This window comes from Microcaecilia unicolor, chromosome 1 (genome assembly GCF_901765095.1).
Source record: "Microcaecilia unicolor chromosome 1, aMicUni1.1, whole genome shotgun sequence".
NCBI classification, from domain to species: Eukaryota; Metazoa; Chordata; class Amphibia; order Gymnophiona; family Siphonopidae; genus Microcaecilia; species Microcaecilia unicolor.
In genome coordinates this window covers 579,937,643-579,965,051 of record NC_044031.1, presented here as the reverse complement: position 1 = coordinate 579,965,051, position 27,409 = coordinate 579,937,643, and the positions used below count along the sequence as shown (strand labels likewise).

The window sequence follows — 27,409 nt, the reverse complement described above, 5'->3', positions numbered from 1 at the left end:
CTGTTCATAATTGGTCATCAACTAATCTGGTTATAAAATTATGTTAACATTTATGAAAAAAACCTGTTCCCCACTTCTCTTTTTCTAGTAAGAGTAATAAATGCCTGCATAGCGGACCCCTTCATGTTGTTTGAACATATGGAATCTAGTCCAGAAAAAAGGTGTCATGATCATCATTATACCCAGCTGTGTTTTGATCGTTTGCTAGTTCAGATGTTTCACTAGAATAGGTGGTTATACAGCTGCAGACATTGGCTTTTCTGTGCTAGTTTTCACTCAGATGATGAGTTTCTGTTTTATGATGCTGACGGTTTGGTAGTGCAGGTTCTTTGTTACCTTGAGCATTCTAATCTAATTCCCAGCTGTTTAGCGGGAGAGAAAAATAAGTGGACAGAAGTTTATAGTGGAGAAAAAAAGCTTCAGAGTTTTTTTTCCTTCTGCCTATAGCTCTTTTGTTAAAGAGACACATTTCTAAGATTCTTATTTTTCTCTGACCAGTTTTATGGCTTCCTATTCTGCATTATCTATTTATGGAAAACAGGTTGAGTTCTATCAAAAGAAATGTCAGACTGTGGCATGGAGGGGCATTTTCAAAAGGATGTCCGAATCAGAATAGGGATGTCCATGTCAGAACGTCCCAAACGGACATCCATCTCACATGGACATCTGTATGGCAGCATTCTTTGACATTGGCAACACTGACATCCACGCAGAGCAGAGGAACAGCCTAGTAGTTTTAGTTTAGTATCTATGTTTCTAAATGTTAGGTGCTATTCTGTTTATGGTGTGCCTCAGTGCGCAACTGTCATGGGGGGCATACACAGTGAGCCCCCATGACAGTTGGGGCTAATGGGGGCTCTGCCATACGATGTGGAAGAATAGCCTAATGGTTAGTACAGTGGCCTAAGAACCCGGGGAACCAGGTTCAATTCCCACTGCAGCTCCTTGTATCTCTGGGCAAGTCACTTAACCCTCCATTGTCCTAGGTACAAAATAGGTACCTGTATATAATATGTAAGCCGCTTTGACGGTAACCACAAAAAGGCGGTGTATCAAATCCCTATTCTTTCCTTTCCCTATCCTTAAAATACTATCACTTGCACACATTGAATGGTGCACTAGGGCATACCCATTTACACAAGTTATTGACCTGTTTTAAGTAGATGCGCCTAACAGTGCGCGAACACAACTTTATGTTAATATTCTGTATTGGCTTAGGCATGCCCTTAAGCTGTTATAGAACTGGCACTAAGCACGCCTCTTTGTGGTACCTAAAATAAGGCACAATTTATAGAATTGCTACCGTAATCTTAATCAGAAGTACTGAAAGAATTAATTTTCCATTTTGTTGTTTTCTGCCCATGGATTGTGTTTGCAGGTTATGATTATGCAGTCTTTTTTTTTCTGTGTCATTTGTGCATGCATTATTCAATGTCTTCTTTATTTTCAGAAGGCACTTCAGGAATATTCAAGCTGCTTGCTGCTCTTGCCTGTTTCTAACACTGCCATGAAAAGAGATGTCCAAGAGAGTCAGGCTCGCTGTTTGCTTCACTTAGGAAGGCACGAGGAAGCTTTAGGAATTGCACAGAAACTGGTTAGTATGTCCAATAGCCTTAAGAGAAAATGTGTACTGTTCTCTGGGAGTGCTGAAATAAAGACACCCAGGTGGAGGAGTATCCTGGTTAGAGCAACAGGCTGAGAACCAGGGAAGCCAGGTTCAAATCCCATTGTCACTCATTATGATCTTGGGCAAGTCACTGAACCCTCCATTGCCTCAGGTACAAATTCAGATTGTGAGCCCTCCAATGAGAGAAAAATGCCTACTGTACCTGAATGTAAGTCATTTTAAGCTACAATTGAAAAAAGGCCTGTGCTAAATCCAAAAATCCATTTCCCAGGTTCATGACAACAGATTAACAGGGCTTGGGCATGTGATGGAGGCGATGTGTGGAGCTGCAAATCAGGGGCGTAGCCAGACTTCGGCGGGAGGGGGGCCAGAGCCCAAGGTGAGGGGGCACATTCCCCCCCCCCCCCCCCCGCCGACGCCATCTTTGACCCCTCCGCCATCGCCGCCAACCCTCCCCCATCGCCGTCGAGTACCTGTGCTGGCGGGGGTCCCCAATCCCTGCCAGCCGAAGTTCTGTGTCTTCACTGAAGATTCTTCAGCCCGTCTCTGGGTCGGCGCGTTGCTGCAGACTGCTGCAGCAGCTGATCTGATTCTGCAAGCGGGAAGCCGATTCTCTTTGCGTGGTAAGAATCGTCCTGATGTCCTGCACGTTCCTATGTGCAGGACGTCAGGATGATTCATACCACGCAAAGAGAATCGGCTTCCCGCTTGCAGAATCAGATCAGCTGCTGCAGGCTGCAGCAACGTGCTGGCCCAGAGACAGGCTGAAGACACAGAACTTCCAGCTAAGGGCATGACCTTGGCCATTTCGGCGCAACGCTGGCCATGGTTGAGGCGTTGGGCCGCTGATGTGGCATCCAAATCTCTGCCACGTTGTTTTGACTGTCGCATTGACTGCCACCGGTTGTGAACCCTTGTGCTGTTCTGGGACCAGGGGTACCAGGCCAGGTGGTGTGAGTTCAGTTCCAGAAGCAGCAGTTGGAAAGCCCAGTGCTTCACCTGTGATGACTGCTGTTCTCCAGCGGTTGAGACCCTGGGTGCTGGCGGCCGACAGGACTTGAATAGGATCTGGGCAAGAAGAGACTACTTGGAACTGTACCAGGAGCAGGTTGGAGGTCCAACTGGCAGAGGAACAAGACAAGGCTACAACCTCTGCCAGAGAGCAGCGTTCAGGAATGGCAGTACGGTACAGATGAGCAGCAACAATGGATAGTGTCAGGTTCAGGCTGGCGTCTCTCAGAAGTCAGGGTTGGGTTCGAGCTTACAGGTTCAGGCAGACGGCTATCAGAATCAGGTTCAGGCAGGCGGCTGTCAGAAGTCAGAGTCAGGTTCAGGCTTAGGCTTACAGGTTCAGGCAGACGGCTATCAGAATCAGGTTCAGGCAGGCGGCTGTCAGAAGTCAGAATCAGGTTCAGGCAGGCGGCTGTCAGAGGTCAGGTTCAGGCTTACAGATTCAAGCTAACAGGTTCAGGCAGGCAAAAGATAAAGAGACAAACGCACCAGTGTTTACCTACAGAGTAGTAGCTGAGGCACTGAGACCCAGTCTGGCTCTCCCCTAAGAGGTGACGGCATCTGACATCACCGAAAGATGCGCCCTCACAAGGGGAGGAACCTCGTGCGCTGCAGCCCAGAAGATGCACCCAGGAAAAGAGGAGGTACATGCGTTGAGCTCCCCGCGTCCAGAGGTAAGTGCCATTGCGGTCGCATGCACCAGACGCACCATGTTCGACCGCGGGAACGGCATTGGTGTTGTGACAATTTTGTCTGGCGAAGTTGTCCTTTCAGGGAAAACTGCTCTTTGGTGCAGATTTGGAGAAGATCATTAAAGACCTCAGGGGAGACTCCAAGGTCCAGCGGCTACCAGAGGACAAGCCTAAGCCTAATCTCCGGGCAGCTAAGTCTCGTTCTCAAGAAACATGGAGGTATAGACCAGGGAAAGCTAGTGCTTCTGCTCAAAAACTTCGTTTTCCTCAGACTCAGTCTTCCTTTTGAGGAGGCAAGAAGCCCTTTTCTGTTTCTTCAAGAACCTCTCCCTCTTCGCAGCCGTCGCAATGATGGGGTCGAGGTTCACTCCTTGTACGTATGTGGCTTTATCTTGTGCGCTATCTTACCGCTACCAACAATTTCAGGCAGTCTGATCATCTTTTTGTTCTCTTTGCGGGACCCCGGAAGGGTTTACTGGCCTACATAGTGACAGTGGCTCGATGGCTTAAGGAGGCTATTTCTTTGGCTTAAATTCTGAGGGGTAGATCTGTTTCCATGTACGTCAATGCTCATTCTATCAGGTTTTGGTGACTTTTTTGGCAGAGTCTAGGGCAGCTTCGTTGGCAGAGATCTGTTGGTCAGCGACGTGGTCGTCTTCTCATTCCTTTGTTAAGCATTACTGTTTGGATATGTATGCGCAAGCAGATTCTTCCTTCGGGGCCATGGTTCTCGCTGCAGGGATATCAGTCCATCACCTCTTAAGGATTACTTTGTACATCCCATTTGTCTGGACTGATCCTTGGGATGTAATGGAAGGAAAAATTAGTTAATTACCTGATAATATTCTTTCCTTTAGTCCCAAAGGATCAATCCAGAGCTCGCCCTTCTGTGATGGTTTCAGTTTTTCCAGGTTCTATGTAATTTCGGGTGTTTGTATTGTTCTTGTTCCGTTACTTCTAAGGCACGAGTTTTGCCCTTTATTTCATACTTCTTTTTCTGTCTAGAGGCTGGATTTGTTTCTCGGGAAGTCATTCTGTCTCTGCTTTGTTATCAAATACTGGCTTGGGTGCAAAGTGCAGGAGCTTATGAGGCACAACTCAGAGTTCTCTTTCTCCACCTGCAAGCGGATGGTCACAACACATTTGTCTGGACTGATCCTTTGGGACTAAAGAAAAGAAAATTATCAGGTAATAAACTAATTTTTCCATATTGCTTGCAAAACATGGTGCATTACATAGTTGACAGTAAACATGTGTTCACTTTGGATAGAATATAATGGTCACTGGAGCCTTTTTTAACTTAACTTTAAAATTAATCTGTTTAGTGCAGCAGAGTTTATAATTTGTTTGTCCTTGTTGAAGGAACATGGATTGTAAAGTGCACTGTGGGTGGTACCGAGGCCCATGGGGGCTTTGAAAATTCAGAGTTTAGTTACCTCCTGTAGCTTCATAGTCAAGGACAGATGGAGCAGTACTAATCCAATCTGAAGAAAACTATTGTCAGGTCTCTTCTTTATGTCTTCTCTAAAATATGTCAGTGCTACTTGCTGCTTTTATTTCCTTTCATTCTTTAAATATCCATCCCAACAGTTCCCTTCACTTGTGTTTTTATTTTTAAGTCATCACGTGTATTTGTCTTGCCCAGAAAGCTATACATGGCTGTGGAGGAGTAGGTTGCTGGTTGGAGCAGCCAGCTGCTTCTTATGCTCATGGGCAAGTCACTTAACCCTTGTTTGCCTTAGGCATAAACTTAGATTATAAATCCAATGGATTCAGGAAAGTACTGAATGTACCTGAATGTAATTCAGCTTGAACTACTGAGAAAGGTGTGAGCTGAATCCAGTCCCTTTGGACTGACTTGTGACCTTGATTGTGCAGGAAAGTAGAGAGCTCCTCAGTGCAACGTCTGTTGCTGCTTTTTTTTCAGTGTTGTTGCCATTCTATCAGCATTTCGTCTTAATCTCTCTCAAAAGGCTTTTGGCACTATTCAAGCAAAATTCCCAGCCTGAGCCAAGAAATCAGCCTAGGCAGTATAGGACACTAACTATTGGATCACTTGCTTATGTCCACAGCAAGTAAAAATAAAGTGGTATAGACCAGTGGTTTCCAGACCTGTCCTGTAGGACCCTCAACCAGTCAGGTTTACAGATTATGCACAGTGGCTCCATTGCATGCACATTTATTTCATTACTATTCATTGTGTGTATCCTGAAAACTTGACTGGCTGCAGTCCTCAAGACAGGTTTGGAATCTACTGGTATAGCCCTATACCAGTAGAGTGGAGTGGAGGAATAGCCTAGTGGTTAGTGCAGTGGACTCTGATCCTGGGGAACTGAGTTCAGTTCCCACTGCAGCTCCTTGTGACCCTGGGCAAGTCACTTAACCCTCCATTGCCCCTGGTACAAAATAAGTACCTGAATACATGTAAACCGCTTTGAATGTAGTTGCAAAAACCTCAGAAAGGCAGTATATCAAGTCCCATTTCCCTTTCCCTTCCCTTTTCCTATAGGTAATTCACAGTAATACAGTAAATGATGGCACATAAAGACCTGCACAGCCCATCCAGTGTGTCCAACAAGGTGGGTGGCGGGGCGGGGAGCAGCAGCAGACCAAAATGTGCCCCCCACCTCGGGCTCTGGCCCCCTCCCACCTCAAGGTCTGGCTACGCCCCTGGTACCATCACTTGCAACACGTGACAATAAAGTGATCTACAACACTGGAGTTGCCAAAGCACGTGTCTTTTGCCATTTGCATAGTACAGACTGTAGAAGTATATCTAGCATCAGCCTTAGTTCCCTCATGCTGGATTTGGTGAATCTTCTTTCAGTCTTTTACCATTTGTGGGACACAAACTGTAGAAGTCTGTCCAGCTTCGGCCTTAGTTCCCACTGTCTTGTTGGGCAGACCGGATGGACCATGCAGGTCTTTATCTGCCGTCATTTACTATGTTATATATGTTATGTTACTCTTACCCAGCATTACACCTCAACAGCCGTGTTGTGTTTCCATCCTCTCTCTATTTAGGCATCTCATGTGTCTATTCAATATTTTTGACTTTGCTTACAGTTTTTGACTCTACTACTTTTCCTGAAATGATGTTCCAGGCATCCACCTACCATCTCTGTGAAAAAGGATTTCCTGACTTAATTCCTATATCTACCTCCCTGCAACCTCAATTCAGGTCCTACTGCTCCTATGTCTCTGGAAGAGAAAATAATTTTGTTTCTTTAAAAATATCTTGACTACTTATTTTCCCTTTCATTTTAGAGAAACAGAGTCATGAACATTGATCATTTAACAGCAGTGCTTAACCTCCAGATTGCAATACACAGCAGTCTGTCAAAGTGGCAGAAGGCCATATCCTGCCTGCAACAGCTGGTTTCTTTACATCCTTTTAATCCGTCTCACTGGAAGAAACTTGCAGAAGCGTACATCAACCTTGCACAGACTGTCTCCACCTCTTCTGTCCAGCAGACCCCAGGTGAAGGCCTGAGAAATTATGGAGGCTCATTAGTACAGTGTCACAAAGCACCAACTATGAGGGAACCGTCCTGCAGTAATTATTCTGCAGAGCAAAATGGCAGGACAGCATCATTCCTTAAAGATGACCAAACTGGAGGTCAGAAAGACTTCAGTGGCACAACACAAGATGGAACAAAGCCTTTTGTATATGGATTACGGACACAGGAAAATAGGAAAGAAATAGAGATAATTGCATGTGCTTCATTTGTGAGATCCAGGTAAGAAAACAATTGCATTAATATGTGTTCCGTAATTTTATTCTTTATAATAGTTTAATTTCCCAGATCACCCCGGAACCCTTTTTAATAATTGGTGTTACATTGGTCACCCTTCAATCTTCAGGTACTACGGATGATTTTAATGACAGGTTACAGATCATTAACAGCAGTTCAGCAATTTCATGCTTGAGTTCTTTCCATACTCTAGGGTGCATGCTGATTTGATATTTTAGTGTTTATTCAAAATGACACACACAGGCTCACTTTCAAAGCCCTTAGACTTACAAATTTCTATAGGTTACTATGGAACTTTGTAAGTCCAAGTGCTTGAAAATACACCTCACAGCAGCATTTCTTCATAAAATCACTTTTGTATGTTTTTTTCACAAAGAGTTTTTATTCCCAGGCTCTTACTACAGTTTATGCAGTCCCAGCAGGCTTCATTTGTTTTGGAGAACAACATAAAGACTCAGCAGGAAATTGAGGAAAATTTAAAAAGCCTTGCATTACATGAGGAAACATTGAGCTGGATTACTGAGGTGAGTGGGGCTTGTGTGCATGTTTTCCAATTTGTGTGCTTGTGTAGCACTTCAGTTTAAATGTTATTTTGGTTAAATTGAATAAATGTTTCAAGTTGCTGATGTGCTCAGTTTTAATTTTGAAGATTCTCAAAAGTAGTTTCATACAGAAACACAGAATCATGACAGCAGATAAGGGCCAAATGGCCCATCCAGTCTGCCGTTCCTCAATAACCACTAGCTCCTCCTTTTCCTAAGTAACATAACATAGTAACATAGTAGATGACGGCAGAAAAAGACCTGCACGGTCCATCCAGTCTGCCCAACAAGATAACTCATATGTGCCACATTTTGTGTATACCTTACCTTGATTTGTACCTGTCTTTTTTAGGGCACAGACCGTATAAATCTGCCCAGCACTATCCCCGCCCCCCACCACCGGCTCTGGCACAGACCTTATAAGTCTGCCCAGCACTATCCCCGCCTCCCACTTCCGGCTCTTGCCACCCAATCTCGGCTAAGCTCCTGAGGATCCATTCCTTCTAAACAGGATTCCTTTATGTTTATCCCACGCATGCTTGAATTCCGTTACCGTTTTCATCTCCACCACCTCCCGCGGGAGGGCATTCCAAGCATCCACTACTCTCTCTGTGAAAAAATACTTCCTGACATTTTTCTTGAGTCTGCCCCCCTTCAATCTCATTTCATGTCCTCTCGTTCTACCGCCTTCGCATCTGCGGAAAAGGTTCGTTTGCGGATTAGTAGCTTTCAAATATTTGAACATCTGTATCATATCACTCCTGTTTCTCCTTTCCTCCAGAGTATACATGTTCAGGTCAGCAAGTCTCTCCTCATACGTCTTGTAATGCAAATCCCATACCATTCTCGTAGGTTTTCTTTGCACCTAAGAGATCCCATGTGCCTGTCCCATGTTTTCTTAAATTCTGTCACAGTCCTCGTCTCCACAACCTCCACCGGGAGGCCATTCCACACATCCACCACTCTTTTTATGAAATAGTATTTTCTTAGATTATTCCTAAGTGTAGTTCCTCTTAACTTCATCCTAAACCTTCTCATTACAGAGTTTTCCTTCATTTGAAAAAGGCTCACCTCCTGTGTATTAACGTCACTGAGGTATTTAAGCATCTCTATCATATCCCCTCTCTCCCGCCTCTCTTCCGGCATATGCATGTTGAGGTTCATGAGCAAGTCCCCACATGTTTTATAACAGAGACCATTTACCAGTTTGTTAGCCACCCTCTGGACCAACTCCATTTTGTTTATATCTTTCTGTAGGTGTGGTCTCCCCAGGGCTGGCGCAACCTGATAAGCACGGTAAGCATGTCAGGGGGGCGCCGACCTCTGGAGGGCGCCACAAGCCATGCTTACTGCCACCGCCGGGAGACTCACAGTTCCTGCAGGCAGCTCTCGGTCCTTACCTGCCCGCCCTCAGCTTCCCACAACAGCCCTCCTTTCCTTCCTGCCGCCCTGTGTTTAAAACTTTCATTTTACCTCAAGTCGCAGCAGCGACAGCTGAAACAGTGAAAGCAGCAGGCTCGCCTCCAGCCTTCCCTTCCCTCTCAGTGTCCTGCCCTCCTCTGATGTAATTTCCTGTTTTCACAAGGGCGGGACACAGGGGGAAGGGAAGGCTGGAGGCGAGCCACCTGCTTTCAATGCCGCCGCTGCTGCTACGACTTGAGGTAAAATGAAAGTTTTAAACGTAGGGCGGTAGGAAGGAAAGGAGAGCTGCTGTGGGAGAAGAGGGCAGGCAGGTGAGGGCTGGGGTTGGAACTGGAACTCGGGGGCTGAAAAGGGGGGCAGGTGGGGCTGGGGCAAGTCACTGGACATGGATGGGTGGGGAGGGCGGAGGAGAATCGCTGGACATGGATGGGATGGGAGGGGAGGGCATGGGAGAGAGGAGAAATTGCTGGACATGGATGAGAGGGGAGGGGAGAATCACTGGACATGGATGGGAGGGGAGGGTAGGAGAGAAAGGAGAAATTGCTGAATATGGAGGGGAGGGCAGGGAAGAGAGGAGAATTTCTGGATATGGATGGATGGAGGGGAGGGCAGGAGAAATGCTGGACATGGATGGAGGAGAGGGAATACAGGAAGGAGATGCATATGGATGAAGGGGAGTGGAGAGAGGAGAAATGTTGGACATGGATGGAGTGGAGAGCAGGGAAGCGAAGAGAAATGTTGGAAAGGGATGGAGGGAAGGAAAGACAGAAAGGAGATGCACATGGATGGAGGGGAGAGAGGAGAAATTCTGGACATGGATGGAGGGGAGGAAAGACAAAGGAGGAGATACACATGGATTGAGGGGAGGAGAGAGAGGAGAAATGCTGGACATGGATGGAGGGGGGAGAGAGGAAAAATGCTGGACATGGATGGAGGTGAGAGAAGAAAGAGGAAGGAGATGCATACTGAATGGAGACAAGGGAAAGGGAAAAGAGGAGAAAAACTACACATGGATGGAGAAAATAGGCAAAAGCTGGATCCACTCTATACCTCCTCCAGTCAAATCCGTGGAGGACCCAGCTTTTACCTATGGATATAGGGCAAAAAATGAAGAAGAAAGGAGGAAAGTAAAGAAATAAATGGAAAGGAAGCCTTGGAAACGGAGTTAAGAGAACAGATAGAGAGCAGCAGAATCAGAGACTGGGACCAACTTGATCAGAAAAATAAAGTCACCAGACAACAAAGGTAGAAAAAAAATCATTTTATTTTCATTTTAGTGTTTGGAATATGGCCAATTTGAGAATTTACATCTACTGTCTTATTTTGAAATGAATAGCAATGTGTTTCTTTCTGTTTTTCTGGTATTGTGCTGCATGCAGAGTCTAGCTTCTTAGGATTTCAGATTAAAATTTGAAGAGGGGGTTATCTCTGTTTTGCATGTGTGACTGCAAAGCCAAGTGTCTGAATAGGGATCTGTTTGTTAGGTTCTGAGATTTTGATAACATATTGTTTCAGGTTTGGCAAGACTGTTCTCCTAATTCCTGGTCTGTATGCTAATTTGGTTTGTGTCATTTTGGGTATACTGGAGCTGTAACAGCTTACAGAAATTATTTATAATGAAAAAAAAAAGTTACTTTTCTTCTCCTATACTGGTGTAATATTTTCAATGATGCCTGTTTATATGCACCATGGCCGGTAAAAGGGGTGTGGCTACTGGCTAATGTAGTGGCATAGCCATAGTGACCTTCACCCCTGAATGGGTAGGGGGCATCGACTAATAGGCTGCAGGTGGGTGCCAGAAACCCTAGCACCAGTCCTGGGTCTCCCCTAGCCTTTCTTTTATTTAATGAAATTGTATTTGAACATACAGTTCAGTAGATATTTTCCTTTTCTTTTCCTTTGCAGGCTTGCTCCTTTTACCTTTCAGTCCTTATGGGTGGGTTTGTTTTTTTTTTGGGGGGGGGGGGGGGGGTTGGCTGTTTCCTCCTGCTCATTTGGTCTTCCAGTGCAGAGGGGGACATTATCAATGGGGTCTACCCGTTAAGATGGTTATTTTACTGTTAACCCGGGTTTGTAGTAACTACAGGGCTCTTTAACTAAAGGGAGTAATCACTTAGGGGGGAATTCTACAAATGGTGCCCACAGTTAGGTGCCAAGAAGATCTGTGCTAAACTAGTATTTTGCACAGGGAACTCTGCGGTGAGCGCCCTTTACAGAATACTAGCTTAGTGCGGATCTTGTGCCTAATTTTGGATGCGGTAGTTTCGCCTGCTGAAACTTAGTGTAAATGCTGGCGCGCAACTAATGGCAGTTGGGTGTGTAAATGACCCTATTTTATAACATCGCACCTAATTTCAAGGAACACCCCTGACTCACCCATATCCCTCCCATGGCCACCCCTCTTGAGTTGCGCATTATAAAATTTAGGTGCTCATTTTATAGAATAGGGCACAGGGCAAATCTGTGCGTAAACTCAAATAACTGCCAACACCAATTATTGATGGTTAGCTCATTAACTAATTAGTTTATACCAACTTTGGGTGACCTATATAGAATCTGGGAGTTAATGTACAGTTAATGCATAGAAACAGGCTACCATATGACCACGTTGAAGGGTTTTGCAGTAGTTTTCCTGATTCCACACGTTAAACTGCACGTTACTGAATTTTTCAAACTTTTCTGCCAGGAGGGCATGGCTTGGGCGGAGAGTGGGCGTGGAAATATTAGCCAGCTAGCACGTTACACTTACCATACACTAACTGGTTAATGCAGAGTTACTCCGGAACCAATTACCCCCTCCTATATTTAGGAGGGGGTAATTGGTTCCGGAGTAACTCTGCATTAACCAGTTAGTGTATGGTAAGTGTAACGTGCTAGCTGGCTAATAGGTGCCAAGTGCTTCTGCACTAACTGGGAGTAGGTATACACATTAATCTAAATTTTAACACATTATCTGCAATAAAAAATAATGGGAATGCCCCTTCTTGATGCAGTGTTAGTTTTGGGCTTGCTGTGCATTAAAATTCTGCATTACAGCACATTAAGCCCAAAACTTAATGCATTTTAGTAGAAGAGCCCCTAGGTTTCATTGAATAAAATGGGACCTGTGCTAAAATAGCACGAGTTAGTGATAAAATAGCTTGTTTTAACGGTAGCCCACATTGATAACGTCCCTTTCAGGAACTGGGATCTTAATTTGCAACTACCTGAAATTTTGTTTCCTATTTTATATCGCCTTTCAACTTATTTTAGTCCAGTCTTCACACCTTGCACCAGATCTTCTTCTGGAATTCTGCAATTGTGGTCCTAAATCCAGCCACTAGATGGAGTGATGGTTATGACTCCATCTCCTTTATAGGCCATGAATGTTGCCACTGCAGCATTCTTGCTTCCCAGTCGAGCTATGTTTATTCATGTTGACACTGCATAGCACTGCCACCGAAGACATATTAGAACTACTACAAATAATGCAATGCCGAAGGAGGACAAACAAATCACTAGCGAAAGAAAATAGATCTCCTTTTACAAAGAAAAGGGACTATCAGAACTTTAGGGCAAAATTCCACTAATGAAGCAAGCTGAAATATGCCCAAGGCATCAATCTTCAGTCCTAAGATATTAAGCTAATAATACTCGTGCATTGAAACAATTCCTACCAGAATGATTGTCAGACACAGAAACGTGTCGATACACATACGCGCAAAAACAAAATCAAAAGTGATGCCAATTAAAAAAGCACAGCCTGCAAACAATATATACAATGCTAAAAAGAAATGCACTTAGCTTCACATGAATGCTCCAATAGCATCTGCTTCCAGAAAACATGAATGCAACACCCGCTGTGGCTTGACTCAGTCACCAGGGTTTGAATCCTTTCAGTAGCCAGATGTGAATTCACTCCCAACACACACAATCTCTATTCTCCCTCTCTTCCCTCCACATAATTGATTGTTTTATACTCATTTTCTCTCCATTTCCAAAAATGAATGTGTTGGAGGAGAGGGGGAAATGGAGAGAAAATGAGCATGCCTCTGTGAGGGTGAGAAGAGAGGGGGTAAATGAAGAGAAAATGAATATAGCATTTCCTCTCCCTCCACCTGGACACTTTTATTTTCTGTCCCTCCCCCTTCCTCAACCTGGGCACAACCGTTTTCTCTCTCTCTCTCTCCCCCTCCACTAAGGCATGCTCAATTTCTCTCTGCCCCCCCCCCCCTTTTCCTAGCCTGGGCACCTATTTTCTCTCCATTTCCTCTCCCCCTGCCCATATCTCTGTCCTGCAATATTTTCTTAGTTACATTCTGGTAGAAGGAGCAGCAAGTGCTAAATTTGATGATACTCAATTTTTGTTGCAGGAGCTGAAACTGCAACTGGCAGGGTCTATGTGAGCTGTAGCTCCCTATAAGCAGGTAGCTGGCCACAGATATTTGCACAACTCTGAACCACATGTGGCCAGCTACCTGCTTATAGGGAGCTACAGGTCACATAGACCCTGCCAGTGTCACGTTTGTGACCATTTCCTTGTCTGTGCTCACCTCGCCCTCTAGTGGCCAGACCTGGTGGCTGCAATGGACTGTCTGTTTACTGTCACCCGTTCCAGACTTCAGCCCAGTTCAGTCCAGATCTTCCGGGCTGCCAGAATTGCTTTCCTTGTTTGTACCTGAACAGCACCCGTAGTTGCCTTGTGATTGCTGCAGCTGAGCTTTAGCAGCTGATGGGGCTCTATTAATCACCTAGAAACTTCTGTGTTTGCCTTTGCATTGTCTAAGGTCCCTGGTATGTGGGTGTGCTCTGTGCACTTCTGCCTAGTCCAGTTTTATTCTGAGTTCTTGCCTGGTTCTTGTTTGTTTGTGTGTAGTTAGCTTTGGTTTTATTGTTTAGTTCCTAGTCTTGTTTCTGGTCTGCATTTCCTTGTCTTGTGTCTGTGTTCTTTATTAGTGGCTGCTTGACAGCTTGTAGTCCTGACTCCCTCCTGTCTGTGTTTCTGTCTTAGTGGCTGCCTGGCAGCCTGTAGTCTTGACTCTGTTGAGGGTTTCCTGCTGGTATCCAGTTCCTGCCCAGTCCGGTAAGTCCTGCCGGCCGCCTGCACCCGGGGGCTCAACTCCTGGGGAAGGGTGGTCAAGTGCAGGTGAAGCCTTGCTCCATTCCTGTGTTCCAGTCCAAGTGTTCTTGTCCAGTGTGTTACTGCTTTGCTTATCCCTGTCTGCAGTCCCTGCTTTGTGTGTGTGTTAGCCCAGTGCTGATTGGGGTGGTTTTGCCTGCCACTGCCACTCCTTGGCAGCGGCCCAAGGGCTCACAAACCTAGTTGCTGCTTTGAGGCCTGACAGCCAGTTTTTAAAATTTACTATTTTCAATACTGCTACTATTTAACATTTCTAAAGCGCTACCAAGGTTGCGCAGCGCTGTACAATTAACAAAGAAGGACAGTCCCTGCTCAAAGGAGCTTACAATCTAAAGGACAAAAAGTGCAGTCAATCAAGATTGAGGCAGTCTAGATTTCCTGGATAGAGGTACAATGGTTAGGTGCCGAAAGCGACATTGAAGAGGTGGGCTTTGAGCAAGGATTTGAAGATGGGTAGGGAGGGGGCTTGGCGTATGGGCTCAGGGAGTTTATTCCAAGCATAGGGTGAGGCGAGGCAGAAAGGGCGGAGTCTGGAGTTGGCGGTGGTGGAGAAGGGTACTGAGAGGAGGGATTTGTCCTGTGAGCGGAGGTTACGGGTAGGAGCGTAAGGGGAGATGAGGGTAGAGAGGTAGTGAGGGGCTGCAGATTGAGTGCATTTGTAGGTTAGTAGGAGAAGCTTGAACTGTATGCGGTACCTGATCGGAAGCCAGTGAAATGACTTGAGGACAGGGGTGATATGAGCATATCGGTCTAGACGGAAGATAAGATGCACAGCAGAGTTCTGAACGGATTGAGGGGGGGATAGATGGTTAAGTGGGAGGCCAGTGAGGAGTAGGTTGCAGTAGTCAAGGAGAGAGATAATGAGAGAGTGGATGAGAGTTCGGGTGGTGTGCTCAGAGAGGAAAGGGCGAATTTTGCTGATGTTATAGAGAAAGAAGCGACAGGTCTTGGCTGTCTGCTGGATATAGGCAGAGAAGGAGAGGGAGGAGTCGAAGATGACTCCGAGGTTACGGGCAGATGAGACGGGGAGGATGAGGGAGTTATCGACTGAAATAGAGAGTGGAGGGAGAGGAGAAGTGGGTTTGGATGGAAAGACAATGAGCTCGGTCTCGGCCATGTTCTGTTTCAGGTGGCGGTTGGACATCCAGGCAGCAATGTCGGATAAGCAGGCTGATACTTTGGCCTGGGTTTCCACAGTGATGTCTGGTGTGGAGAGATAAAGCTGGGTGTCGTCAGCATAAAAATGATATTGGAAACCATGATATGATATCAGCGAGCCCAGGGAAGAGGTGTAGATTGGAAAAAGAAGGGGTCCAAGGAGAGAACCATGAGGAACTCCAACAGAGAGCGGGATGGGGGTGGAGGAAGATCCATGAGAATGTACTCTAAGGTACGGTGGGAGAGATAAGAGGAGAACCAGGAGAGGACAGAGCCCTGGAACCCAAATGAGGATAGTGTAGCAAGAAGTAAATTATGATTGACAGTGTCAAAAGCGGCGGATAGGTCGAGGAGGATGAGGATGGAGTAGTGACCTTTGGATTTGGCAAGGAACAGGTCATTACAGACTTTAGTGAGTGCCGTTTCTGTCAAGTGTAGAGGATGAAAACCGGATTGAAGCGGATCGAGGATGGCATGAGAGGAGAGAAAATCAAGGCAGCGGTTGTGAACGGCGCTTTCAAGTATCTTGGAGAGGAAGGGTAGGGGGAGATGGGGCAGTAGTTGGAAGGGCAGGTAGGATCTAGTGATGGTTTTTTGAGGAGTGGTGTGACTACAGCATGCTTGAAGGAGTCAGGGACAGTTGCAGTGGAGAGAGAGAGGTTGAGGATATGACAGATGGGGGGGGGGTGACAGTAGGAGAGATGGTGTTTAGTAAGTTAGTGGGGATGGGATCAGAGGAACAGGTGGTGCATTTCGAGGAGGAAAGAAGGTGGACGGTTTCCTCCTCGGTGATGTCAGGAAAAGAGGAGAAGGAGGCCTGGGTTGGTTGGTTGAGGGAGTGGGTTAAAGGGTGAAGAGGAAGAGGTGGCTTGATAGTGAATTCGAACTTGATCTTCTGCACCTTGTCGCGGAAGTAGTCAGCCAATGATTGAGGAGAGAGTGAGGGGGGTGGGAGCGGAGGGCACTTTGAGGAGGGAGTTAAGGGTGGTGAAGAGACGACGAGGGTTGGAGCCGAGAGAATTAGTCAATTGGGTGTAATAGTCCTGTTTGGCAAGGAATAGGAAGGACTGGAAGGAGGATAGCATGAATTTGTAATGAATGAAGTTGCTATGGGTGCGAGATTTCCTCCAGAGGCGTTCAGCAGATTGGGCACAGGAGCGAAGGTATCGGATGCAAGGGCTGTGGATTAGTACTCCTTGTGGGACGGGAGATGGATGGTGCAAGGGTGTCCAGAGCAGAGGAGAGAGTAGCATTGTAAGTAGAGACAGCCTTGTCGACAGACTCGGAGGACATGATGGACGGGAGGAGATTAGAGATACTAGAGGTGGGAGGGTCGACAGCCTGGAGATTCCTGAAAGTAGTGGTTAGTGTTGGGCGGGACTGAGGGGGAGGGTGATGAAGTGTGAAGGTGATCAGGTGATGATCTGAGAGAGGAAGAGCAGAGGCGCAGAAATTGGAGGGTGAGCAGGTAGAGGAGAGGACGAGGTCAAGACAATGGCCATTTTGGTGAGTAGGGGTGGTGGAGCTCAGCTGGAGGTTGAAGGAGGATGTCAGAATGAGGAACTGAGTCGGATGGGTCGTCAGCATTTATGTTAAAGTCTCCAAGAATGAGGGACGGAGATGAGGGTTCAAGAAAAACAGAGAGCCAGGCATCGAAGTCAGTAAGGAAGGAAGAGGGGGACTTATCAGGGGGGCGGTAAATGACTGCAACTCTGAGTGGCAGCGGGTAGAATAGACGGATGGAGTGAACTTCAAAGGATGAGAAGCAGTGAGACAGCGGTAGGAGGAGGGGTTGAAAACTACAGGAGGGCGAAAGTAGAAACCTGACGCCTCCTCCGCGGCCAACTGGGTGGGGAGTGTGGGAGAAAAGATAACCTCCATGGCATAGGGCCGCGACTGAGGCAGAGTCGTCGGGGGTGAGCCAGGTTTCAGTTAGGGCGAGCAGTTGAAGGGAACGGGAGATGAAGAGATCATGGGTGAAGGGAAGTTTGTTGCAGACCGAGCGGGCATTCCACAGGGCACACGAAAAGGGGAGGGAAGAGGGGGTGAGGAGGGGAATAGAGATGAGATTGGAGACATCCCGGAATCGTTTTCATGGATAGGACGAGAGCTGATGTGGAGGACCAGGATTGGGATTAACGTTCCCAGCGGAGAGCAGGAGAAGGAGTAAGAGAGTACGGAGAAGAGTAGGAGAGGTACGACGACAGTGACGAAGGCGAGATGTACTCAGATAGAAAGGAGATGGATGAATAGAAGGAAGGAAATGTTTAAGGTTGAGAGCTGAGAAAAAGGAAGAGGAAAAAAGAGATGGTGAGATGATGAATACAGATGGTGGACAATGTGTTCCTGCAGTGTACAGTGGTTTAAGATGGAGATACAAATTAGGAAGGGACAGTGCCAAGAAGAAAAAGTGTACTGGAGCCATAAGTAGTAACTGAGAGAAAAGTAGATGTAAAGAGAAAAATCACGGCACCTAGAGCAGAGGCTCTGAGTGGATCGGAGTGGACCTGGGAGTCACCCCGGAGAAGGCTGTAAATGATATGCAGATGAGCTACAAGTCCTCCACAGCACCTGAAAGGCAGCCAGTGGTAGAGCTGGGCACCTCTCAGCTGAGGAAAAGGCTTACCAGGGGTTAGGCCGAAGCCAGCATTCCTCCCCCTGAGGGTTGCCTGATCCTAGCCAAAAAGCACCTGGAAACCCTGGCACTTGGAGCGAGGGCCCTGGGAAGATCGGGGTGGACCTGGGAGTCACCCCGGATACAGCTGTGAGGAAATGCAGAAGGGCTGCAAGTCCTGCACAGCACCTGGTGGGAGCGCTGGGCACCTAGAGCGGAGGCCCTGAGTGGATTGGAGTGGACCTGGGAGTCACCCCGGAGAAGGCTGTAAATGATATGCAGATGAGCTGCAAGTCCTCCACAGCACCTGAAAGGCAGCCGGTGGTAGAGCTGGGCACCTCTCAGCTGAGGAAAAGGCTTACCAGGGGTTAGGCCGAAGCCAGCATTCCTCCCCCTGAGGGTCACCTGATAGTAGTCAAAGCAAGTTACATTCAGATGCAGTAGCTATTTCTCTGTCCCTAACTTTGTACATGAAGCAGTAGAAGGTTAAACAACTTGCCTAAAGTCATAAAGGGTATTGGTGAAATTTGAACATTGGTTTCCCTGGTTCTCACCCCGCTGCTGTATGTATTAACATACTCCTACATTCCTCTAAAGCGAAGAGAAAAAAAATGTTCCAAAATGGAGTCCACCTTGGTGCAGTGTATCATATTTTTTTCCCCATCAATTTCAAGTGTGCACAGTTTTCTTTCCATTTCGTTTCTAAATGAATTATGGAGCAGAAGCCTAGTTTACAGGTTTGTTGGGAAGAGTATTGAGTTGATGGAATAGCTGATTGTGACTTAGACTTCCTACTGTTTCTCATTCATCTTTAGGACAGTGATTAGGTATAATCTTAGGCCCAAGAAAAAGAGTCTGTAGAAGAGTGAACACAGGGTCTGTAGACCCCTTCAAAACATAATTTGAGCAATAACTTGTGTCCCAATCTGAACTTTTCTGTTTTTATTTGCTATAGAAAACAATGAACTTGATATTCAAAAAGCACTTAGACGTTTGGTTTAGTGTCAAAAATCTAAGTGCTTTGGTTTTCCAAGTTTATTAAAAATTTTCTATCCCAACCTAGAGTAAACACCATCTAGAAGGCGTCAATCAAAAATAGGGAAAAAAAGACTAATAGACCAGATAACATATAATAGGTAGTGGGGAGAACTACAATCTTCAAAAGCAAATAGGGAGGGTAAAAACAAACAGTAGAGAAGCTCTCATTGAAGGATCTCACCAGAGATTGCCAAGTCACAACAGAAAGAACAACTCAACTTTGGGAGCATTCGCCTTGAGGCCAACTTTAAATTGGGCTAAAGACATGCGTTGACGAAGGTGTAATAGGAGAGCATTCCACAGTCTGGGAACATTGAGAACATTGTATGATAAGAGTATTCATGGTGAATTTCTCTCTGCTGGTTTTAAAGTATTGGGCAGCATTATATGCTATATGTAAAGCCAAGTGGGCATGGTTAGGGTATTCTAGAGGCAGTGCCAATTATATCTGTAGATTATATGTATAGGCACCAGTATTCAAACCCTATATATAGGAGGCAATTCTATAACAGACACCCACATAATGCAGACAATGAGCCTACCACTTATACACATAAAAATGATGGAGAGGAAAAAAAAACTCTACCAGAGCTGGTTGAGTCTTGGAGCTGTTGGGTGGCTGCTAGGGGTCCCAGGTAAAGTGCTGCAGAGCCTTTAAAGTGAGCTGATGGAGAGTTGTGTAAATGACCCAGAATTGCAGGAGGAGAAGTAGTGGTTGCTGGGGCCAAAGCATGCACACGGTTCTGGTAGCTGACATGGAAGGGAGAGCCAGCACTGAATGATTGGGCTTACCCCACTGATCCTGGAAACGACACCATATGCAGGTGTGTACATGTTGCTGAGTTCGGCATCGAGTCCTGAAGTGTTGTCCAGGAGGAGATGGATGGTTGGAGTGGGGGTTGACATGCAAGAGAGGGCTGATAAAGGAGCTGTAGGTTTATATTCACTGAACCTGGAAATGATATATGTGTGTGCACAAATCCCCAGGTTCAGCATCAGTGCTCAGGGAGGAAGAAAGGGGCTGCAGTACAAGGCCTGGTAGGCTAGAACATTGATGGCCACATGCACATTGGCATTATGGATACTGTACACACCTGAAGGAGGCATACATGCAAATCTCCTGGTTTCAGCAATGCAATGCACTTATGTCCAGCTGCAGTAGTGTTTATTCTTTGTTACTAGTATAGTCAGGGTGAAAAACAAAAGCACATCAAAAGTTCCTCAGTGTAGATTAGCACTGCTAAAACACCTTCAAGGATATTCTTAATCCCTTGGAGCTTCTCATTTCTTTCCAAAAGGGAACCAAACAAAGGTAAACTAGTGGAGTTCAGTTAATATGCAAATTGGCTTCTTGGCCTCCTTGGGTTCTAACAAGTAAAGCTATGCAAATAGGCTTCCCGAGCCACCTCAGGCTTTCACAATTAAGACTTTACATTTCTCGGTAATTTTCCTGTAGTGCAAAAGGCTGGTTCCCTCTCCAACATTGGGATCAGCTCAGCCAGAACAGCCACCTCCCTTTAGGATATTTAGAACACACAAAACATTTAATTTACTATTGTCCATTCTCCCTCCTCCCCGTGAAAACATCCACTTATTAGCAGATTTCTTTCCCTGAACTGTTTCAGACTGCCCTAACTTGGCTGCTTTCTTCCATAATGTTTGTACAAACACTAATTCCCAGTCTCTTTCACTTCAGTTGTCCACACCTGACAGCAGAGGTTCCATTCCTTTTCATCCTTTCAGTTCTGAGGTCCCAACGGTTTCGCAGTATGCAGTCCCTCTTGTGGCAAGGGTTCCCAAATGCTTCCAGTTTCCCAGTGGTTTGCTTACAAGGCTTTGTCAGCATCTTCTTCCTCAGCTTACATCAGGTGCAGCCCACCTTCTTCCTCACTTTTATTCTCGCCCGTTCATTTTCTTTCAAGCCCACTCAGATTAATTCAGTATGGTACTCTTGGACAGACCATGCTCTTCTTTACTTTACAGTTCCTTTCCCTGTCTTCACTCCTCCCATCCTCTCTAGACCCCCACCCGAAGGTTTCTTTCTGATAACACTCTTCCCTCCTTCCATCCCCGTCACACTTAACTTCTTCTACTCATCCACCATTCTCACCTTTGATCCAAACACTGAATAAGTCCCTTTGCCAGGCTCTGGACATTATAGCTCCTCTAAAGCTGTTGACACATAAACACAAGACCACTGCGCCCTGGTTTTCTTCTTCTCTTAATCTGCACAAGACATAGCTTTGTAGCGCAGAGCACGCTTGGCACAAATATTGCTCTACAGCCACCTTAGACATCTTCCTTGCACACTACCAACAATACAGTGCTCTACTTCGTCAAAATAAAAGAGACTATATTTCACGACACATCTCTACTGGGGCCTCTAAACCTCATGCCCTTTTTCAGCTTATTGAATCGGTTTCCCCATCGGGCTCCTCTTTGCCTTCGTTTGATCCATCTATTCTTTCGCCCTCTACATTGGGTATTTACTGGGTACAAAAGGTTAAAATTTTAACTTCCACAATGTGTCTCATCTCCTCAAATCCCCACTCATTTCACTTCACCCCCTAAGAGTTCACCCTCATCCCCATGTCCTCTCTCACTTACTTCCTCCGGGACGACTTTTACAATTCCAGCCCTGGCTTCTCCTAAAAGCGTCCTCCTTGCCACAGATCATTCTAGTTCTTCCCTCGACCCATGGCCTGCCTCCCTTTTTAAATGTGCTGCTCCTCAAATCCTCCCTCTCCTCCTCCCTATAGTACAACGTAGCTTATCCATGGGCCATGTACCCACTTCCTGGAAGCATGCTTTAATTATCCTAATTCTTAAAAAAACTACTTTAGACCCAACTAACCCAGCTAACTATAGACCAATATCGAATATTCCGTTTCTTTCTATAGTGTGGGAAACAATTGTACACCGTCACCTGATGGACTTCCTTGACTCTTCCCTTATTCTATATCCATACCAGGCTGGTTTCCACAAAGAACACAGCACAGAAACTCTTCTTATAGCTCTTCATGATTCCATCAGAACATCTTTGAATCAGCGCTTTTCTGTTGTACTGGTTGTACTGGTCTCACTAGATTTATCCTCTGCTCTCAATTTAGTCAATCATGCTCTTCTACGTTCACCTCTTTGCTCCATTGGTATAACTGATACCATACTTCAATGGTTTCATAGTTATCTCTCTGTGCATTCATTTCAGGACTCTCCCTAGCACTACCAATCTCAAACTTTTAGCATTGACTCTGGTATCCCTCAGAGCACTGTCCTCACTCCGATGCTCTTTAATATTTTACTTCTGCTCAACTCCTGTCTTTCTGAAGTTTTTATCTGACTTCAAGATCACTCCTTTCATCTCAATGCCCAGAAATGTGAGGCCATTCATTTTCCAAACCCTGCCTCCTCGACCCCTTCTCATCCTGTTCTTCATCAACATATGCTACCATTTCAAGAAACCGTTAAGATCCTTGGGGTATTTTTTGATAGCCACCTCACTTTTAAACGATAAATCAAAGCTGTAGTTCAAGCTTCCTTTTTCTCACTCTACCGCATTTGGTCTGTTCGTTCTATCATTTCTTTCTCTTCCATACGAGCACTTTTTCCTCTCAATGGTGATCACTGATCTGGATTATTGCAATTCTCTCTATACAGGACTCCCACTCTAATCTTTAAAGCATCTTCAACTAGTGAAGTCTACAGCTGCTCATCTTCTACATCGTGCCCAGCCTTTTGACCATATTACACCTTTACTGTATCAAGAACACTGGTTGCCCTTCTCTGCATGCATTCAGTACAATCTCCTGATTTTGATCTTTAAATCTCGCTCTCCAACTGCCTCGGATTATCTCTCCCATGTTATCATTCCGTACACACCTTCACGCTCCTTCCGCTCAACGGATGCTAGCTTACTCCATTTGCGCCCCCCCCCCCCCCTTGTTTTCAGATTGGAAACCACACAAGCAACAGCTTTCAGTTACATTGGCCCTCGAATGTGGAACAGTTTACCCTCATGTCTCTGTTCAGAACCCTGTTATACTAAATTTAAGTCGCCTTTAAAAACTCACCCCTTCCCTGTAGCCTACCCTGCCCACTCGTAAAACTTCTTTCTGTCTTTTCTAACAGCATGGTATCTTTTTAATTATAAACTGCTTTGAAGCCATCTTTGGCAAAAAACGGTATATCAAGACTTTGTAAATAAATAAATAAAATACAGAATACTGACAGAGGCAGGTAGTACCTTAGTAGACACAGATCCATCTGACAAAGTGGACTCTAGTTCTTAAAAGCTCATGCCTCCATATAGTAGTCTATAAGCTACCACCTGCCTCTGTCAGTTTTGCTACAGCAGACCAACACGACTACCCCTTTTAAAGTATTTTTACAGAATACTGTAAGTTACGCAAGCACATGGTGCATTTATGTGCCCAAATTTACACCAGGTCTATGGCTAGTATAACCATGGGTGAGTACATTTCCGGCATGCTAATGCTGTCTTACGCAAATATTCATGCTGCTATAAAATAGGCACTCTCCACACTTCTGTGACTCTTCTCTCTCCTTCTCTGCTCATATCCAGTAGATTGCCAAGACCTGTCGTTTCTTTCTTTACAACATCCGTAAAATCCGCCCCTTTCTTTCCGAGCACTCTACCAAAACCCTCATCCACACCCTTGTCACCTCTCGTTTAGACTACTGCAATCTGCTTTTTGCTGGCCTCCCACTTAGTCACCTCTCCCCTCTCCAGTCGGTTCAAAACTCTGCTGCCCGTCTCATCTTCCGCCAGGGTCGCTTTACTCATACTACCCCTCTCCTCAAGACCCTTCACTGGCTCCCTATCCGTTTTCGCATCCTGTTCAAACTTCTTCTACTAACCTATAAATGTACTCACTCTGCTGCTCCCCAGTATCTCTCCACACTCGTCCTTCCCTACACCCCTTCCCGTGCACTCCGCTCCATGGATAAATCCTTCTTATCTGTTCCCTTCTCCACTACTGCCAACTCCAGACTTCGCGCCTTCTGTCTCGCTGCACCCTACGCCTGGAATAAACTTCCTGAGCCCCTACGTCTTGCCCCATCCTTGGCCACCTTTAAATCTAGACTGAAAGCCCACCTCTTTAACATTGCTTTTGACTCGTAACCACTTGTAACCACTCGCCTCCACCTACCCTCCTCTCTTCCTTCCCGTTCACATTAATTGATTTGATTTGCTTACTTTATTTATTTTTGTCTATTAGATTATAAGCTCTTTGAGCAGGGACTGTCTTTCTTCTATGTTTGTGCAGCGCTGCGTATGCCTTGTAGCGCTATAGAAATGCTAAATAGTAGTAGTAGTAGTAGTAGTAGGTGCCCACATATGGCCCCTTTAGCACCAATATTTGCCACTTCTACATGTAGCTTACACGAAGAAGCTCTGATATTCAACTGTTCAACATACTACTTATATATAAGGGAGGCAATTAGGCATCCCAATTCTGCGTTCCGAGCACTAGTTCTATAACAGCATATGAGCAGGTCTAAGCCATTATCGAATACTAGTGCAGGTAGGCATTTGTGCACCTTATCTTAGGTGCAAACATGACATGTCAACGGCCGGTGTAAATCATCATGCCTAGGTTACCATCAGGAAAACTTGGGCGCCCCTTTCAATTATGCCCCTTCACGTGATACGTATAACTGACAGTATGAGTTATTTGGTGCCATGCCCATGCTCCTCCCACGTATCTGTCCACTTTGGAGTTATGTGCTATAGATCTTAGGTGTTACTTTATAGGTTAGCGCCTAGTATACCAACTGGCAAAACTGGCCATTAAAGGTGCATTTGATGCATTTTATACACTTAAGTAGTTTGCAACTCTAGGCATGAGGCTATAGAATTTGCCCCTTATGGCTGTATTTTCAGTAGTACTCACTATATATATGAAGGGCAATTCTACATGCTAATCACCCTCATTTACTTGTGTAAATGTATAGAATAATGGCATTTATGTGTGTAAATGCAACAATTCTGACTAAGCACTCTTCTGCAAATACCTGCTTAAATTACCTGGTGCATATTTGCAAGGGGGCATGCACAGGGACAGAGTAGAGAGCTGCACAGGGACAAAAATTTCACTCATCCCTGCCCGTCTCCATTAAAATCTCCTCCATCCCTGCCCGTCCCCTGTACTAAAATAAGCCCAGCTTATGGTAAAATAACTCAACTTAACAGTAGCCCATGTTGATAACTTCCCCTCTCAGTGCTTATGGGGATTTCAGTGCTATCAATCATAACTATTACCTTTTTAGTGCTATTATAATTGCCATGGCACACGGAAAGGATAGGTAGGCTGACCTGGCACTACACATTTGTGGGAACCCTGGGGGAGCTGCTTCCGTGCCATCCATCCCCACAGAAGTCCCATGGACCTGGAGGGGATCCCTGTGGGAACTGCGGGATTCCTGCTAACCCTGTTCCTGTTCAGCTCTCTAGGACAGAGCATGGGCAAGATATAAGTTGGTCTCCCACTCTGAACGCTTAAATGTAGCAGGTACCTAAATAACTTGCAGAATACTGTAAGTTATTTAGGTACCTGCCACATTTCAGCACTCACACTTATGCCAGCTATTTGGCCGGTGTACATGCAGGCACCTAAATGTTAGGTGTGTCAGTAACAGGTTATGCTAGTATTGTATAATGGAACCTAGGTGCCTACATTCTTTTCTAGAATAGCTTCCTATAGCACACTTTGGGGTGCCTAAATTAAGTTGTCCATTTATAGAATCGCCTGTATACACCACTGAATATATGAATAATTTGAAAGGTCTAGATTAGCTGTTTCAAATTATTCCACAGAAATGTTGTTAAAAATTGGGCTTATTTTCAAACTCCGTCTTCTTTCTTAGCTTTTAAGTTACTTGGTTTAAGAATTGATTTTTTTTTTCATTTCTTTTAGGTCATGGGGGAGGACCTTACGCCAGAAAGAATGAAAGAGGAAGCTCAGGTGGAGTGGAAATGTGGAGGAAGTACTGCACTGGCGGCATCTGTAATTATATCAGATGAAGAATTCACTAACAGATGGTTTAGAAAAACAAAAGATGGTTTCTCCCACTGTGAAACTTCTCTTGGTCATACACAGACACCAGAATATGGGTCAAGCTGTGAGCCAGACTAAAGAGAATTGCTGCTGTTTCAGAAGTGATATATGAGCACTTCACTTTGTTATTAACCAGATGAAAGGCCTGAGCTGGATGGCTGATTCATCATGTTGAAAATTAACACATGCATTCTTGCTTGCAATGTTTTTTTGGGGGTAATGATACCTTTGATACAATCTCCAGTCACTTGGGAGCTTCTCGGCATAGTTAACAGAGACATTCCTTCAAAAAAGGTCACAATCTCTACTGTCCTATAAGCGCAGACCATTCATACTGTTCGCTGAGAATATTCTTAGAAAATAATTTCATAACATGGCACCTAGATAGAAAAAGTACATTGGCATATCTGTAACATACAGTAAATGATGGCAGATAAAGACCTGAACGGTCCAGCCAGTCTGCCCAACACGATAAACTCATTTTACATGGTATGCGATACTTTATATGTATACCCGAGTTTGATTTGTCCTTGCTATTCTCGGAGCACAGACCGTAGAAGTCTGCCCAGCACTGTTCTTGTACTAAAGGTTTTGAAGCTAACGTCGAGGCCCCTTAAAATTTACACTCCAGCCCATCCATATCTATTCATTTATGATCAGGGCGCAGACCATAGAAGTCTGCCCAGCACTGGTTTAGCTTCCCAGTTACCGGCGTTGCCACCCAATCTCTGCTAAGATTCCGTGGATCCATTCCTTCTAAACAGGATTCCTTTGTGTTTATCCTATGCATGTTTGAATTCCATTACCATTTTCATCTCCACCACCTCCCACGGGAGTGCATTCAATGTATCTACCACCCTTTCCGTGAAAAAATACTTCCTGACATTACTCCTGAGTCTGTCCCCCTTCAACCTCAATTCATGTCCTCTAGTTCTACCACCTTCCCATCTTCAGAAAAGGTTTGTTTGCGGATTAATACCTTTCAAATATTTGAACGTCTGTATCATGTCACCCCTGTTTCTCCTTTCCTCCAAGGTATACATGTTCGAGTCAGCAAGTCTCTCCTCGTATGGTTTACAATGCAAATCCCATACCATTTTTGTAGCTTTTCTTTGCAGCACTTCCAGTCTTTTTACATCTTTAGGAAGATAAGGCCTCCAAAACTGAACACAATACTCCAAGTGGACGTCGCCAACGACTTGTAGAGGGGCATCAACACCTCCTTTCTTCTGCTGATTATACCCCTCTCTAAGCAGCCTAGCATCCTTCTGGTCACGGCCGTTGCCTTGTCACATTGTTTCTTCAACTTCATATTCTCTGACACCAACACCCCAAGGTCTCTCTCCTACTAA

The 27,409-nt window shown here is 45.4% G+C and overlaps 1 protein-coding gene across 1 annotated transcript in view; it reads left to right on the top strand.

Moving 5' to 3' along the window:
- The window catches only part of C1H8orf76 (chromosome 1 C8orf76 homolog), a 44,634-nt gene extending 18,104 nt beyond the window's left edge, over positions 1-26,530 (top strand). Inside the window, exons 3-6 of the mRNA XM_030190210.1 lie at positions 1,451-1,594; positions 6,598-7,070; positions 7,477-7,609; positions 25,917-26,530. Coding sequence (XP_030046070.1) covers positions 1,451-1,594; positions 6,598-7,070; positions 7,477-7,609; positions 25,917-26,135 — 969 coding nt within the window. The 3' untranslated portion in view covers positions 26,136-26,530. The remainder of the gene's footprint in view (positions 1-1,450; positions 1,595-6,597; positions 7,071-7,476; positions 7,610-25,916) is intronic.
- Positions 26,531-27,409: the final 879 nt, after the last annotated feature.